The sequence below is a fragment of the Capricornis sumatraensis genome, chromosome 4 (genome assembly GCF_032405125.1).
Source record: "Capricornis sumatraensis isolate serow.1 chromosome 4, serow.2, whole genome shotgun sequence".
In the NCBI taxonomy this organism is placed as follows: domain Eukaryota; kingdom Metazoa; phylum Chordata; class Mammalia; order Artiodactyla; family Bovidae; genus Capricornis; species Capricornis sumatraensis.
Window position 1 is genome coordinate 54,613,298 of NC_091072.1, and position 14,935 is coordinate 54,628,232.

General features: G+C 37.6%; 1 protein-coding gene across 2 annotated transcripts in view; it reads left to right on the plus strand.

Moving 5' to 3' along the window:
* Positions 1 to 906: 906 nt before the first annotated feature.
* The window catches only part of OTOGL (otogelin like), a 174,071-nt gene continuing 160,042 nt past the window's right edge, over positions 907 to 14,935 (plus strand). For both annotated transcript variants that reach the window (XM_068971075.1, XM_068971076.1), the window contains exons 1-6: positions 907 to 985; positions 1,987 to 2,026; positions 2,967 to 3,015; positions 7,982 to 8,048; positions 9,701 to 9,799; positions 13,514 to 13,668. In XM_068971075.1, coding sequence (XP_068827176.1) covers positions 907 to 985; positions 1,987 to 2,026; positions 2,967 to 3,015; positions 7,982 to 8,048; positions 9,701 to 9,799; positions 13,514 to 13,668 — 489 coding nt within the window. The remainder of the gene's footprint in view (positions 986 to 1,986; positions 2,027 to 2,966; positions 3,016 to 7,981; positions 8,049 to 9,700; positions 9,800 to 13,513; positions 13,669 to 14,935) is intronic.

Here is a 14,935-nt window from a genome sequence, read left to right on the forward strand (position 1 = left end):
GTACAATCATGGCCTTCACTCATTTATGGGGCTTTGCTCATTTCTTTGAAGTTCGTTGTGAAATATTAGAGCTGTTCTCTGATACTAATCCAGGTAATCAGTCGCTTCCAGAGAAGAGTGCACTTTCTGCTGAATTAAGAAGACTTTCCTTGTTGTCTAATTGGGTGCATGTCATAGAGGATGGAAAAACAGGGTGTGAAGGAAGGTTTTCAGGATTAGGTGAGTTACTTTATTTTCTTTTTAAAATCAAATATTAGACTATCATCTTTTTGCATTATTTCTGCTTCAGTTGAGGAATGTTAGAAAGATCTGTGGGCACATGAACAGGTCAACTTAAACTATACTGTAATGGGACTACAGTTGAAAATATATGCACATAATTTTATTTTACTTATAAATCTTAAAGCAAAGTTTATGAGAACATCTATATATTCTGGGAATGACTAATAGGATTTTAGTTCATCTTCCTTCAAAGGACAGTAATTATTTCATGAATAAAACGGAAGAGATCAACAGTTAGGAATAATTGTTATCTCTTATGACATCAGGAGATAATAGTGTTTTCTGTTTGTTTGATGCTACTGTCTTTAGAAGTCATAAAAGGCTAGTAATATAGGCTACAAAGGGTATGATGTGCAGGAGTAGGCAAGGGTGTAACTAATACGGGGTCAGGTAAGAAGCTGCCATGCATTGCTAATGAGAGACTCAGCCAAAGGGTTGCCTGCAAGTTCCAAGGCTTCAGATGCTGTATGTGGTTAGAAAGGCTGGAATTCCTGTTTTAATTCCTTTATTACAAAGCTATATTTATAAGAATTAGAACACTCTACAAATACTCATACTTCTAAGATGCCATCATAGTAAAGACCAACAATTTAGTTACATTTCCAGGGAAAAGGCTATACTGAAATGAACATTGTGAGAAAACTCAATTTAATGATTCCTTGGAGTATATTCTTGCTTCATATACTGCTGTTTTCATTACAAGGTAAGAACTCATATTAAACTTTTACCTTATTTTATTGTTTTTTAGTCTTTCTTGTGAATGGTGGGAACTGTTTCCTCTTACACTGTAAAGCACTTTGAAGTCATTAGAATGACTAAATGACACTCAGATCATTTGGGGGGAAACTTTTTAATAATGTGGATAACTTGGAACTTTTAGTTTTACATTTATGAGTCTCTTTTTTAAATGTTAAAATCATGATTTTATTATGATATAAAACTGTACTAGAAGCTCTGATTCCTTTTCTCTTCCAAATAATGGTTTAAAATAGTTGTATAAATTAAACATTTGAAATTTTATAGTAGACAAGGAGACACTGAGTACTTAACCTTCCTTGATGTCATCACGTCAAAGAATGGCAAAATAATGTCTTAGGAAGGATTTAACATTTGAGATTAAGAATTGATTTTCAATTATAGCAAGATATTTATAAATTAATTTTTATAAAGTATTTTTATGGCAGAAAGCATTTATTCACATTTAGCCATACATTTATTTCCATTTACTCCCTGAAAAAGGCTGTATATTTGGAGACTTGTAGAGGAAGTGGGAAAAATTACTGAAGTGTAAAAAGCTAGCATGGTTACAGACACTATCTTCCAATCCTAGTAGTGACTGACACTCCAAGAGGAGATAGTCTTAGAGCGTTGAGAGCTGGAGGGGACTTTGGAGATCAGCTTGGCCCCCACCATCATCCTGTGATGTGCTTGCTGAATTTTGGTGTTTGCTACGTGGTAGGATGGGACTAGAGCTTGGATCTCTGTCTTCAAGACCAGTGCTTATTCCACTGTATCATGGCCCTGTATGCACACTGCCCATTCTTTCTGGGTTACTGGTCACCCTGATGGCTCATAAGGAATTTGCTGGTCAAAATCTCAGTCTGTATTTTAGAATTACATTTAAACTTGTTTTATAATCAAAACACGTGGCCAAGATATTTGGATAATTTGTTTATTCTTATCACATATGTTTATCTCTGGCAGGCTATATTTGTACATCATCCATCTTGACGAGAACGTCAGAGTGAGTATTTCTCGTTCTTCATGTCCTCTGAAACATAAAGATAATGGGAATGAGCCAAACTCAGCAGACTGTGTATCTGCTTTCAAAAAAATTAATGCAATATTTTACAAAACAAGGGCATGAGATGCAGTTCTTTAAACATTTCCACAAATTAAAAATTATTAAGCATTTAGTTCCTTATCAATGGAACAAAATTATTTCCTTTTATTTTAATTATAAGAGGAATTTTTGGTGGTATCCAATGACTGTGGATACTAAGACATTATTTTCATTTCAAAAGAGGTTGTTAATATATTCAGTAATTTCCTATTGTTATTATTAGTATGCATCAATGATTAGAAATGTGCAATATTCTTAACAGATTAAAGCAGTTTTTAATGATAAAAAGAATAAAATGGTTCTAGCAGTCAGTAATGAAAATTATTTTTTGGACTAGGCTGATCTGTTTAATGAAAAGCAGAATTCTACCCATTGATTTTGAAAATTTGGTTTGATGCGTTTACTCACAGTAATGTTAATCTGAAGACATGGAAAAGAGAGAGAATTGAGTATTCCATCTGAAAAAAGTGAACGTGCACTTGTCGGATACTTATGAAATATTTTATGAAGGCACGTGGAGCAGTTATCGTGCATGTTGGTGCTACAGTGTTACATTATTTTGTTAATTTCTCTATCTCAAAGTTCCTTCCTAAAATGCAGTTTACATCAGCGACTGAAGAGATCTGGGGACACTCCTGAATTTTGTAAAATGAGACAGCGCCACCACACAAATCTAACCCCTCCAAAAGGGGGAGGGGGACCTTTTCAATGTTAAACCAAGAAAGACCTCTTTGATAAAGCGATGGAAATCGGGAGGAAAACATCAGCTCTCTCTTGGGAAAGGCTTGTTCAGGTTGCCTAGGGCCCTTTGACTATACAAGTTCTTTTTGTTTTCTTCCAGAAACGGGTTTAATGAAAATCGACAGAAAAGAGCTCTTTTAGCAGCCCAGGTAGGTTATGCCTCAGATGGAGAGAGAAGCTGAGAAATAATCCATTCTGCTTTGGGCCTCTGCTGTCACTTCAACAATGAGACCTTTGTGGAGAAAAATAAAATGCTAAAAACAAGACGAGGAGGAGGAGGAAGAGGCAAAGTAACTTCTCTAGCGCTGTCCCGTGATGCTCCAGTTCAGGCTCAGTTCACAATTACTTGTTTGTGGTCAAATGCTTTTTTGCTATTCACCTCAGTTCCCTACTGATAGGTTACCACCATTGGTGAGAGATTTAATCTCATTACTTGCCAGAACATTCTAATTGGTTTAAAAATTAAATACAATATCAGAGGATAATTAAAATGGGACAGATGTGAGCAAACAGGAGCAGAGAAAGGTGTACATGATCTGAGTTAAGTACCACAAAAGGGCCCCAGAAGTGTCCTAGCGTCCTGACAAAGAGGTTTTATATTATCTAATAAACAAATTACAGGCACTGATAAAGAAGTGACCTCTCTTTTATAGAGGGATTTAGTAGCACTGAATTTGAGGACACCTTTTTGCTTGGGTCCTTTTATCTAAATGATATTGCATGACATAATTGTAGTATCTTCAAATTATGGTTGGAAAGTTTAAATGGGTGGATTTTAAAAAATATTTATCTGTTAATGATGGACAGTAAGATGAGAATCCTAACTCAATAAAGGCATTTCTTTGGAAAGTAATATGATTTGAGTATTTATGTAGCAGAGAGCTTATATATTCAAGGTCTTTGTCAAATGCTGAACTGTAATCAACTTCTGTTAGCATTTTCTGATGGATGCCTGATTATTTTATATATATTTAAAGATAGAAATATATCTTTAATATAAAATTATATTTTATATATTTTATTATATATTGCATATTAAATATGTTTAATATATAATTTAACTTAAGATAATTGAAAAAAAGAGATCTGATATGCTGTTGCGACAATTCAGAAGACAGAACTAATTTATCCTCAACAAGAATGAAGATCTTTCTTTGTACTAGAATAGGCAAAGAATTGTCTTTGAAAGGGAAACACTTTTTCTTTCTTAAAAAGTATTTTGTGTACATAAGTACTTAATATATCATGTGAAGTGGTTAAAATGGTTTTTCTCTGAGAAATGTTAAGTACATGTTTACCAGTAGACCATGTTAGCCACAAAAAGACATCCACATGACTCAGTAGAAAATTTAATTTTGAGAAAAACTGCTTTCTGGTAGAACCTACTAGATTGGAGAAGCTGTGAAATATACCTCACAGTTGTCACGTTAAGCAGCCTATGGATGGGCTTATTCTATTGACCATTTGGACGTTTTTAGAATTTGTATACTTTACCCCCCTGCTGCTGCTGCTGCTAAGTCGCTTCAGTCGTGTCTGACTCTGTGCTACCCCATAGACGGCAGCCCACCAGGCTCCCCGTCCCTGGGATTCTCCAGGCAAGAATACTGGAGTGGGTTGCCATTTCCTTCTCCAATGCATGAAAGTGAAAAGTGAAAGTGAGGTCGCTCAGTCATGTCCGACTCTTAGCAACCCCATGAACTGCAGCCTACCAGGCTCCTCTGTCCATGGGATTTTCCAGGCAAGAGTACTTTACCCCCCAGAGGTATGTTAATGCCTGCCTTTTGTTAATAAGCGAGAAATGCACTTGTCTTGATTTCTCTTAGAGAGACTGAAGAGCTGGACACTTCTATTTCCTGTAGCTGGAGAACAGGCACCAACATTATTTAACATCTGAACGAACTCTAAGAGAAGAAATGGTAAAGAAGGGCAATGAGGTTGCAATGATGCCTTGCACAGTTTAGGACTGAAATTTCATCTGTCACAAAGGCCATTCTTGTCCACAGATTCACTTCCCCACTCTAGGAGCATGGACTGAGCTGTGCACCTAAGGACTCAGGAATACGCTGACTATGAGTTAACAGCAGAGAAGGGTAGACACGTACTGCTGTCAATGTCCCTGCACTGTCCCTGTCAGTTGTGCACTGCAGTGATTTCTCTGTGCTTCTCGCCCTCCTGTGGGTTTGTAATTGGCATGGAGGAGGAATGGGGTGTCCTCTTTCATCAGTTATGTGAATATATGCACCCACAGCTTGTAACTTTTCTTTGCGTTTGTGTCTCATTTCAAAATTCTTCTCCTGAAAGCAGAGGCAAATTGTTTATTAGAGGGTATGGACAGTTTGTATGTGCAGGAGTGGGATGGGGGGAGGAAAGGGGGCCAAGGAAGGGAGAGAATCCAGCACATCTCTGTTAATGAGGGGTCTTCCTGCTTTAAACATCCGAGGCTTAGTCTTGCAGGCATCCCTCTGAGGAACTGTGTAGAGTGTTTTAGAATTGTTTCTCCAAGGAATCGGGTATCTGGGATATTTATCCACCCACACCTGCCTCTCATTGGTGGAGGGCAGCTTCTGGGGGCACTTAAATCTCCTGAAAGGCATTTCTCTTGTCTGTTCTGCTGGGACTCTACCCTAAGGCAGAGACAAAAAGAAGCTGGTGCTTGAGAGTTTCAATGTGCTCAAAACCCCAGATGCAGGCAAAGTTCAAGATGGGCTAAGAGGATGTGAGGAGGGGCATCAACAGAACATTTTGTAGTCATGGTTCTAAACAGCTTTGTGAGGCAGATCACTCCCATTTGCGTAAGGTCTATTTTTGGTTCAGTTGCTATTTGTTGACAACATAAAAGGGGCCGTGCTAGAGATATAACCATGAACAGCAGCGCTTGTTTTCTAGAAACTTAGTGGCTAGTGGAGGCAGACCTGTAAAAGAAGTCCTTTCTGTGTAACTTGTTCATTGAATTTATGACACCACCAATTATTTGCTATTGTTTGTATAACATGGAAAATGAAAAAAAAAAACCCCTCCAATTATAAACATAAGACATGCCATTCTGAGTTCAGATCTGTTATAAAAATAAAAGCGGTGTGTCATGTCTTAGCATTAGTGAGACATTATAATATGATGCAGGGAATGTCACAGTAAATAGGATATTGTGGTGACCAGGAGGTTGGTGTCCTAGGTAGTCACTGAGATTCCCATGGAGGAGGCATAGCCTAAGTTGAGTGAAAAACAAATTGTGTATTTTTGTCTTGGTCTAGTGTTATCCAGTGTAGTTAGTGAACTTTAATTAGTTTTTGCTTAATAATGTAAGTAGGTAACCTATTTACAAAAACTTATTATGTGCCTAGCACCATTCTTGGTGCTTTACTTATATCATTTCGTTTAATTCTCACAATTCTGTGAGAAGGTTATTGTTATTCCGTATTACAGATTGGGAAACTGAGACTGAGCACGTTAAATACTTTGTTCTCATTAATGAGCCTGTATGAACCACAGCTGAAGTCAATGTATACTGTTCGTGAGCACCAGCAAGGATTCATTAGCACCAGCATGAGAGGAGTTTGGTGCCCGGTATTATTGGTGGCTGTGTTAGGTTTAGGCAGTCCCAGACAACACAGCTAAAGAGAGAGTAAGCCTTGTCTTGGGGAAGTCCAGGTCATAGACTGTTGTGAGTCTGACTCAGTTTGAAGAGAGAGGAAAGGGAGAAAAGAGGAGGCTGAACAGTGAGGACAAAATCTTGGAGGAATGAAAGCAGACAACAGTGAGCTTGGAGCCATGATACGAAAAGACTTTAGGAAAGAGCCTCGAAGTGGTGAGTGTGGGTGGCCTTTTGTCTGCCGTGGGGCAGCTCTGCCTGTTAGAAAATGTTACCATGTGGAAAGGAGACCAGAGTCTGTTGACAAAGGGCTTTGTACCTGAAATCACATTCTCCATCCTCCTTTCTTCTTATCCTTCACTCTTTCCAGTTTTTCTAACATCCTCTGGTAGTCAATTTAACTATTACATGGCAAATTTGGGGAATATGTATTCTTCTGGTGAATGTAAAAATCCTATTGGAAAGGACATTGCCCCAGATCATACACTAAATTGGCATTAAATTGGAATAAAAAGCCATAATCAATTAGTTTTAATAATCCACAATTATTTACTACTCCTCCTCAGGCATGTCTGACTCTGCGACCCCATGGACTGTAGCCTACCAGGCTCCTTCGTCCATGGGATTTTCCAGGCAAGAGTACTGGAGTGGGTCGCCATTTCCTCTCCAACTACTTTATATTAACCTCTCTAAATCTTATAATTTTATTTGGGATCCTTAGATTAATATAAATCTCTTTCTTGCTAATCTATGTGTGAAGTATTATGCTGGAATCTTTATATACGTTTTTTAAAATTCATTGTTTTAGCTACATAGTGAAGTATGTATCATTGTTCCCATTTTACAGAAAAGTGAAAGAAGGTGCTAAGCAGTTAAGAAATTTGCCTTAGAGTAAATAGTGGCAGAATCAGGCCTCTAATCCAGAACCTTTTGATTCTACAATTCACGCTCTTAATGAATACCCTGATGTCCTTTGGGCTCTATAAAAAGATACGTTTAACTGTTCCGTGAACTTTAAAGTGGCAGCTCTTTGGAGACTCAGGATGGCACGCTCACACTTCAGCGGCCGAGGCTTCTGTAGATGGTGTCTTGCCCAGAAGGGTTGCAGACAGCGGGTACATCCCTGTCTGTTGGTCCTTCAGTCCCATGCATTTTCTCCAAACTCATCTGTACTTGGAAATATTTAAAAACTGCTACTTCTGCAGGCAAGGCAGTCAGCTAATGCAAAGATTAGATTCTGACCAGGCTCTTTTCCAAAAAGGGCAGGGAGGCAAAACTGAGGTCAGAGAGGATGAAGGACTTGTCAGATTCAGGAAACAAAATCAAACCTTGAAGTCAAATCTAACTACAACCCAAGAGGAGCCCTTTCTGCCGCTCTAAGATTTTGCCTTAATAGTCCACGGAAATATGGAGTCAGCTCTTTATGATTTTTGTGTTTGTAGCTGTTTTCCAGGTTTTCCAATTTGCATGTTCGCCTTGAATTAAATAATTTAATTCTCTTGAATTCTGATTTCTTTCTTTTAAAGTTTGAAGCAACTTCTCCAAGATACTTCTTCCATGAAGCTATTAATTGGGGTGAGAGCAAAATAAAAGGTCAGTGCTAAATCTATGGTTTTGTATTTGCTTTCTCAAAAGACCCCTTTAGGAAGTATAGTGAATGAACTCTATAATTTCCATATAATGCGTGAAGGGAACTGAGCCAGGGTGGTAATAATATCAGTTTAAGTTTACTTCACATAGAAATATGAATTATATTTGGAAACAAGCAAGGCTAAGCAGACAAATCTCATAACTGTATGACCAGGAAAGATATCAGTGGATATCCGATGTTTTATTTTTTTCTGAATCAATTGATTCTTTGACATTGCTCTTTTTGCTTACCCATTTCTCATTTCCATTTAGCAATATGCTAATGGTAGTTTGAAATTCAATTTGATTTTTTTTGTATTAAAAAAAACAGGGGTTTCTAGCCAGTTTTGTTCTGGTATCTGTTTTCAGGAGAATAAACAGGGTTGTAAATAAATTTTTGAAGGCGATAATTATGTATGCTTATGTAATTACTTTGACATTTATTGATTGGAAAAATACAATATTGTGACTTAAGATAAAATTCGAAGATATATGTATATATGTACCCCCACCAGAAAAAGAGAACTGCATTTAAATTTATGACAAATGTCATTTTTATCTATATTTCTGATCAAAATTAAAACAGCTCATTTCTCCTCAGTTAAGATATAATTAGAGACTTGTGTGTCTTTAAAAGTGGAGACATTTTAGATCAATGGATCTTAAGGTGCAAGGATAATAGAGTTTAAAATTCTTGCCTTCTGCAGAACTGTGGTTAAAATACCACAATTAGACTAGTGCCTTTCATGACCTTACCATATTCCAAAGAGAGCCAATCTTTAGTAAACACTTTATGGTCACTCAAAGATGTTCTCTAGTTCTCTTGATGTGTTACTTAAATCCTTCCTGTTGAGGTTTGCCAGGGTCTCTTGTCCTCTCCTTATTAGAGGAGGGATTTTCACTGTGATTCATTTCCAGCTTTCAAACTCACTCAGGAGCTCATAGTTTCTTTCTTTCTCTTTCCAACATAATCCTTCAGGGTGATTTTTCTTTCCGTGAAAGAAAAAATATTTTGGTGACAACCAGCAGCAGCTTTGGCTTCTTCCCCATTAAAATTAGCTATGGGTCAGAAAGAATGCATCATTTGCAATTAAGCCTGACGATTAATGCACAACTTCAAATAGAATGTTTAATCGTTCTCTTAAAAAATAAGAGTTTCTTCTCGAGTTCTATATTGTGCCTGATCCGGTGAGCTAATGATGGACATTTTTCTTTAATACCACACTTGCTCCTGGAGAAGTAGCTGATCAGTTGTGCAGCTGGTGCCAAACTCTGTCAAGGGAATCATCTGCAGCTTGTGTGTTTCTGGTTCTCATCATCTGGGACAGGGATTCCTTACATGGGAACTTGACTTTTCATTTGCTTGAAGGAGGCTAACCTTTGCTCTCAGGGTAGTTTGAGATGTGAAAGCCTGTCTTTCTTGTTTCACAGCACACATAATGAAATGAACTAGATAGAGACTTGAGGAGCTTAATTCTTTAGCTTATCAAGGCAATAGGCCCAGGGTTCTGTTTGAGTTAACAGAGGTTACAGTTAGTCCAAGCTAAATCTTGACAGATTGTGTTTATAAAAACTGATGCATGCCAGAAGATAACTGATTTTTTTTTGCCCTTCAGGTTCTTGTCCTCATGAATGCCTTAACGGAGCTTTCTGTTCTAAGGCTGGTACATGTGACTGTCAAATATTTCAGGCTCTTGGGACACGGTGCCAGATTGGTAAGTTTCAGGGATACTTACGAGAGAATTATGAGGTGCTACAGAGAGCATGAAGGCATCATTTGCTGTATTAGTGTTCATCCTTTGGGATTTGGGACAATCATATTGTGTATTAACTAGAGTATTCACGATTTATTTCCAGTGATTTTGAAACAATGTGAAAGAAAATGGTGATGCCCTCTTTCACTTCTCATTGAACTCTACTAGTTCAAGTATTTTTTGTTTTTAGATTTTTTAATGCAATTTTTAAAGTATAGTTGACTTACAGTATTATATTGTTTTTTCCCATATTTTTTCTATCATGGTTCAAGGATATTGAATATAGTTCCCTGTGCTATACAATAGGACCTTTTAGTTTACCGATTCTATATATAGTAGTTTGCATCCGCTAGTCCCCAACTCCCAGTCCATCCCTTCCCCATCCCCACCCATCTTGGCAGCCACAAGTCTGTTCCGTGCGCCTATGAATCTATTTCTGCTTTGAAGACAGGTGCATTTCTGTCATATTTTAGATTCGACACGTCAGTGACATCATGTGATATTTGTGTTTCTCCTTCTGACTTACTTTGCACAGTGTGATAATCTCTAGGTCCATCCATGTAGCTGTAAATAGCATTACTTTATTCTTTATTTTTATGGCTGAGGAGTATTCCATTGTATATATGTATCACATCTTTACCCATTCATCTGTCAATGGATGTTTAGGTTGTTTCCATGTCTTGGCTATTGTGAATAGTACTGCTATGAACATAGAAGAACATGTTATCTTTTTGAATTATAGTTTTGTCCAGATATATGCCCAGGAGTGGGCTTTCTGGATCGTGTGGCAACTCTATTGTTAGTTTTTTGAGGAACCTCCATACTGTTTTCCATGAAGGCTGTACCTATTTACTTTCCCGCCAGTGGAGTAGGAGGGTTCTCTTTTCTCCACATCCTCTCCAGCATATCTGTTATTTGCAGACTTTTATATAATGGCCATTCTGACCAGTGTGAGATGGTACCTTGTTGTAGCTTTGATTTGCATTTCTCTAATAATTAGTGATTTTAGCCATCTGTATGTCTTCTTTAGAAAAATGTCTATTTGGGGCTTCTGCTCATTTTTTAAATCATGTTGTTTGTTTTGTTTTGTCTTTTTGTTATTGTGTGAGCTGATTGTACATTTTTGGAATTAAGCTTTTGTTTCTCTCATCACTTGCAAATATTTTCTCTCAGTCCATAGGCTGTCTTTTCTTTCTAAGCCCCCTTTGCTGTGCAAAAGCTTTGCTTTAATTTCTGTTGCCTTGGGAGACCGATCTAAGGAAATATTGGTATGATTTATATAAAACAAAGCTTTGCCTGTGTTCTTCTAGGAGTTTCATCATGTCATATCTTATATGTAAGTCTTTAAGCCATTTTGAGCTTATTTTTGTATGTGGTATGGTGTGTTCTAACTTCATTGATTTACATGTGGCTGTCCAGCTTTCCCAACACCACTTGCTGAAGAGACTGTTTTTTCTCCATTGTATATTCTTGCCTCCTTTGTCAAAGACTAACTGACCATAGGTGTGTGTGTTTATTTCTGGTCTATCTATTCTGACATTGATCCATATGTCTGCTTTTATTCCAGCACCACACTGATCTGATTACTGTAGCTTTGTACTATTGTTTGAAGTCTGGGAGGGTTAGGCTTCCTGCTTCATTATTTTTCCTCAGGATTGGTTTGTCAATCCTGGACTTTTATGGTTCATATAAATTTTAGGATTATTTGTTCTAGTTCTGTGAAAAATGTCATGGGTAATTTGATAGGGATGGCATTAAACTGATATTTCACTTTGGGTAGTATGGCTATTTTAACAGTATTAATTCTTCCAACCCCAGAGCATGGGATATTTTTCCATTTCTGTAAATCATCTTCAATTTCCTATATCAATATCTTATATACTCAGGGTATGAGTCTTAAACTTTCTTGGTCAGGTTTATTCCTAAAGTACTTTTTAAAAATGTGATTCACGCCAGTCTATGTCTGACGCAGGATACAGCATGCTTGGGGCTGGTGCATGGGGATGACCCACAGAGATGTTATGGGGAGGGAGGTGGGAGGGGGGTTCATGTTTGGGAACACATGTAAGAATTAAAGATTTTAAAATTAAATTAAAAAAAATTATAAAAAAATAAAAATAAAAATAAAAATGTGATTCAAGTGTTTTTTTTCCATTTTAAATAGTATTGCCCCATTAAAACCAGGTTTCCATTCATCTTTATTTTGCTTTATAAATTAGATTTGTTATTTGAAGCCACTCATTCTTTTCTGACTTTGAATGAATGGAATATTCTATACATGGGCTTCTCTGGCAGCTCAGACAGTAAAGAATCTGCCTGCAATTCCAGAGACCCAGGTTCAATTCCTGGGTCAGGAAGATCCCCTGGAGAAGGGAATGGCTACTCACTCTAATATTCTTGCCTGGAGAATCCCATGGACAGAGGAGCCTGATGGGCTGCAGTCCATAGGGTCACAAAGAGTCAGATATGACTGAACAACTAATACTTACACTTTTTTAAAGAGAGAAATAGTATTGAGAACTCTTCAAAGCAGAGAGTTCTTAAACATTTTTTTTAATCCACAGTATCTAATATAGGACCCTATATCAATAATAAATAATAAAATCCATTTGTTTAATGAGTATTTACTGAGCGTCTACTAGATCCCAGGCTGGACACTGGGAAAAGTGAATAATATAGACATGTTTCTGCCCTGATGGAGATTGCAGTCTAGAGGAGAGGACCAGGATATAAGATAACAGTAATTACATTTATGATGTGCTATAAAGTACAAGATTTTATGAAAATATGCAACAGATGTAAGGCATGCTACCAGAAAAGACTGCCTGAATAACGAATAGCTAGCTCTGTATTTTTTCCTGAAAAGGTCTAAGTTGGTGAAAGCTAATACATTTACATAAATTACAAAAAGAAATGATTGTGCCTTCTCTCTATGCTACCTATAAAGTATATTAACATAGTCTAATGTCTTAATCAATGAATGCTCAGTAAATTTCACTGATTCCCATATTAATCTAGAAAGAAGGGTAGAGAAAATAAAACTGGGCATCCACAAAGGTGTAAAGCGAGACAGACAAGAAGGCAACAGGAGATGGAGTTGCATGCTCTAAGACAAACACTGCGTACAATGTGCCCAGTTTGAGGCCATGAATTTCAGTATACTTTGGATGACTAATGCTCCCCATTCCCAGGTCCCAGACTTATAAACATGACTTTTTGGCCAATGATTAGTTTTCTCTGTGGATCCTGTTATTTTCAAACAATTGCAGAGACCAGAACATTCCAATGCTGCCAGTATTAATTTTTAGGATACCCTGTGGTGACATTTCTCTTTTTTGCAGCCATTATATTTGCTTCATCACTATCACCTTCTTTTACTCTCTCATTCTTCCCTCTCTTTCTCTCCTCCAAAGTCTTTGTTTGAAAGCAAAAATTAAGGAAGCTTCTAACGTAAATTCTTTCTTCAACTTGAAGACCATGTTTTTCTTCAGGGGAATTTGATAGTTTTGAGAGCTGTTGGTAGTTTTATGTTAGGTATTTTCCCCTGTGATATTGTCCACCAAAGAAGCAAACATCTATTTTAATGAAAATTAGAATCACCTACCATGACTGAACTTTGTAAGAAACAGGTATCATTTGTTTTATTCTACTAAATATTATCCTCTTTCTTTTCAGTGCCAAACATGGGCAATGGCAGAGATGGGATCTGCAAAACCTGGGGGCAATACCACTTTGAAACTTTTGATGGCATCTACTATTATTTCCCAGGAAACTGTTCTTACATTTTTGCAAAGGACTGTGGTAATTTGGAGCCTCAGTATACTGTGTGGGTAGGTGATCCTATGACATAATTAACTTAATTATTTATGGCCAAGTCTGTATTTTTAAAGTACTAGACAGATGATGAAAAATATATAGTAATCATAGCATGAATACTTAGCGCTCTTATTAGGGAAGGAGGGGGCTGAGTCTGAATGGGAAGGGCCAAAGTTGTAACTATTTTGAGCATGTTTCTATGAAGATGGGGCCTAGGACTGGGAGAAGACTGGTTTGGATCCATAAGGTAGGGACATGTAGGTAATGCAGGAATGTCTGTCATGGATATTGTAATATCAACTCCAGTTGATATACTCATTTTTCAGTTTTTATTTGATCAATTCAAAAAGAGAGGGTCGCTTCAGGCATCAATCATGTTACTTGTGTATGCTCCTTCTTGACATTTCCAGTGTGATGGTCATCTGGATTTTCTTAAAAGACATATCTCACTGTGAACTGGGGACTGGAGTTTATGAAATGGAGTGTATGAATTACATAAACACAGCTAGAGGATATGGGGATAGGTAGCTAATAGGAGAAGGCAATGGCACCCCACTCCAGTACTCTTGCCTGGAAAATCCCATGGATGGAGGAGCCTGGTGGGCTGCAGTCCATGGGGTCTCTGAGAGTTGGACACGACTCAGTGACTTCACTTTCACTTTTCACTTCCATGCATTGGAGAAGGAAATGGCAACCCACTCCAGTGTTCTTACCTGGAGAATTCCAGGGGCGACGGAGCCTGGTGCGCTGCCGTCTATGGGGTCGCAGAGAGTCGGACACGACTGAAGCGACTTAGCAGCAGCAGCAGCTAATTTCTAGGTAGATTTATACTATATGACTGAACTCAGAATTAGTTCTTAGTTGCAGCATTCTTGCTTCAGAAGGATTCAGAGGAGAAACATCTCAAAATGTAAGCTTCAGAGTGCCTCTGGCTGTTGTAAGGAAGTCAGGAAGCGACCTTTTTCCCTGCCTGCGTCTTCCTCTGAATTTTGTGATATTTCAAAGCAAAACCAGAAAACCAGAGTGCTGTCCTGTTCTAAAGCTAAAATCCTCCATAACCATCATTTGTTTGAAGCTCTCTGACATGTTGGAGTTGCCTGAATCTCCTCCTCTCTTAGAGGAGGGAAATATTAAAAATTCAGTCTTGATGCTTTTTAACAGCAACAAATCCCTGGGACCTCAAAAGAACATGAAGTCTACTGAGAGTTAACTTATGGGACATAAGGATAAAAAACTGGAGGTCTCTTTAGATAGGGGAGTTAGTGACACGCATTTTTAGTT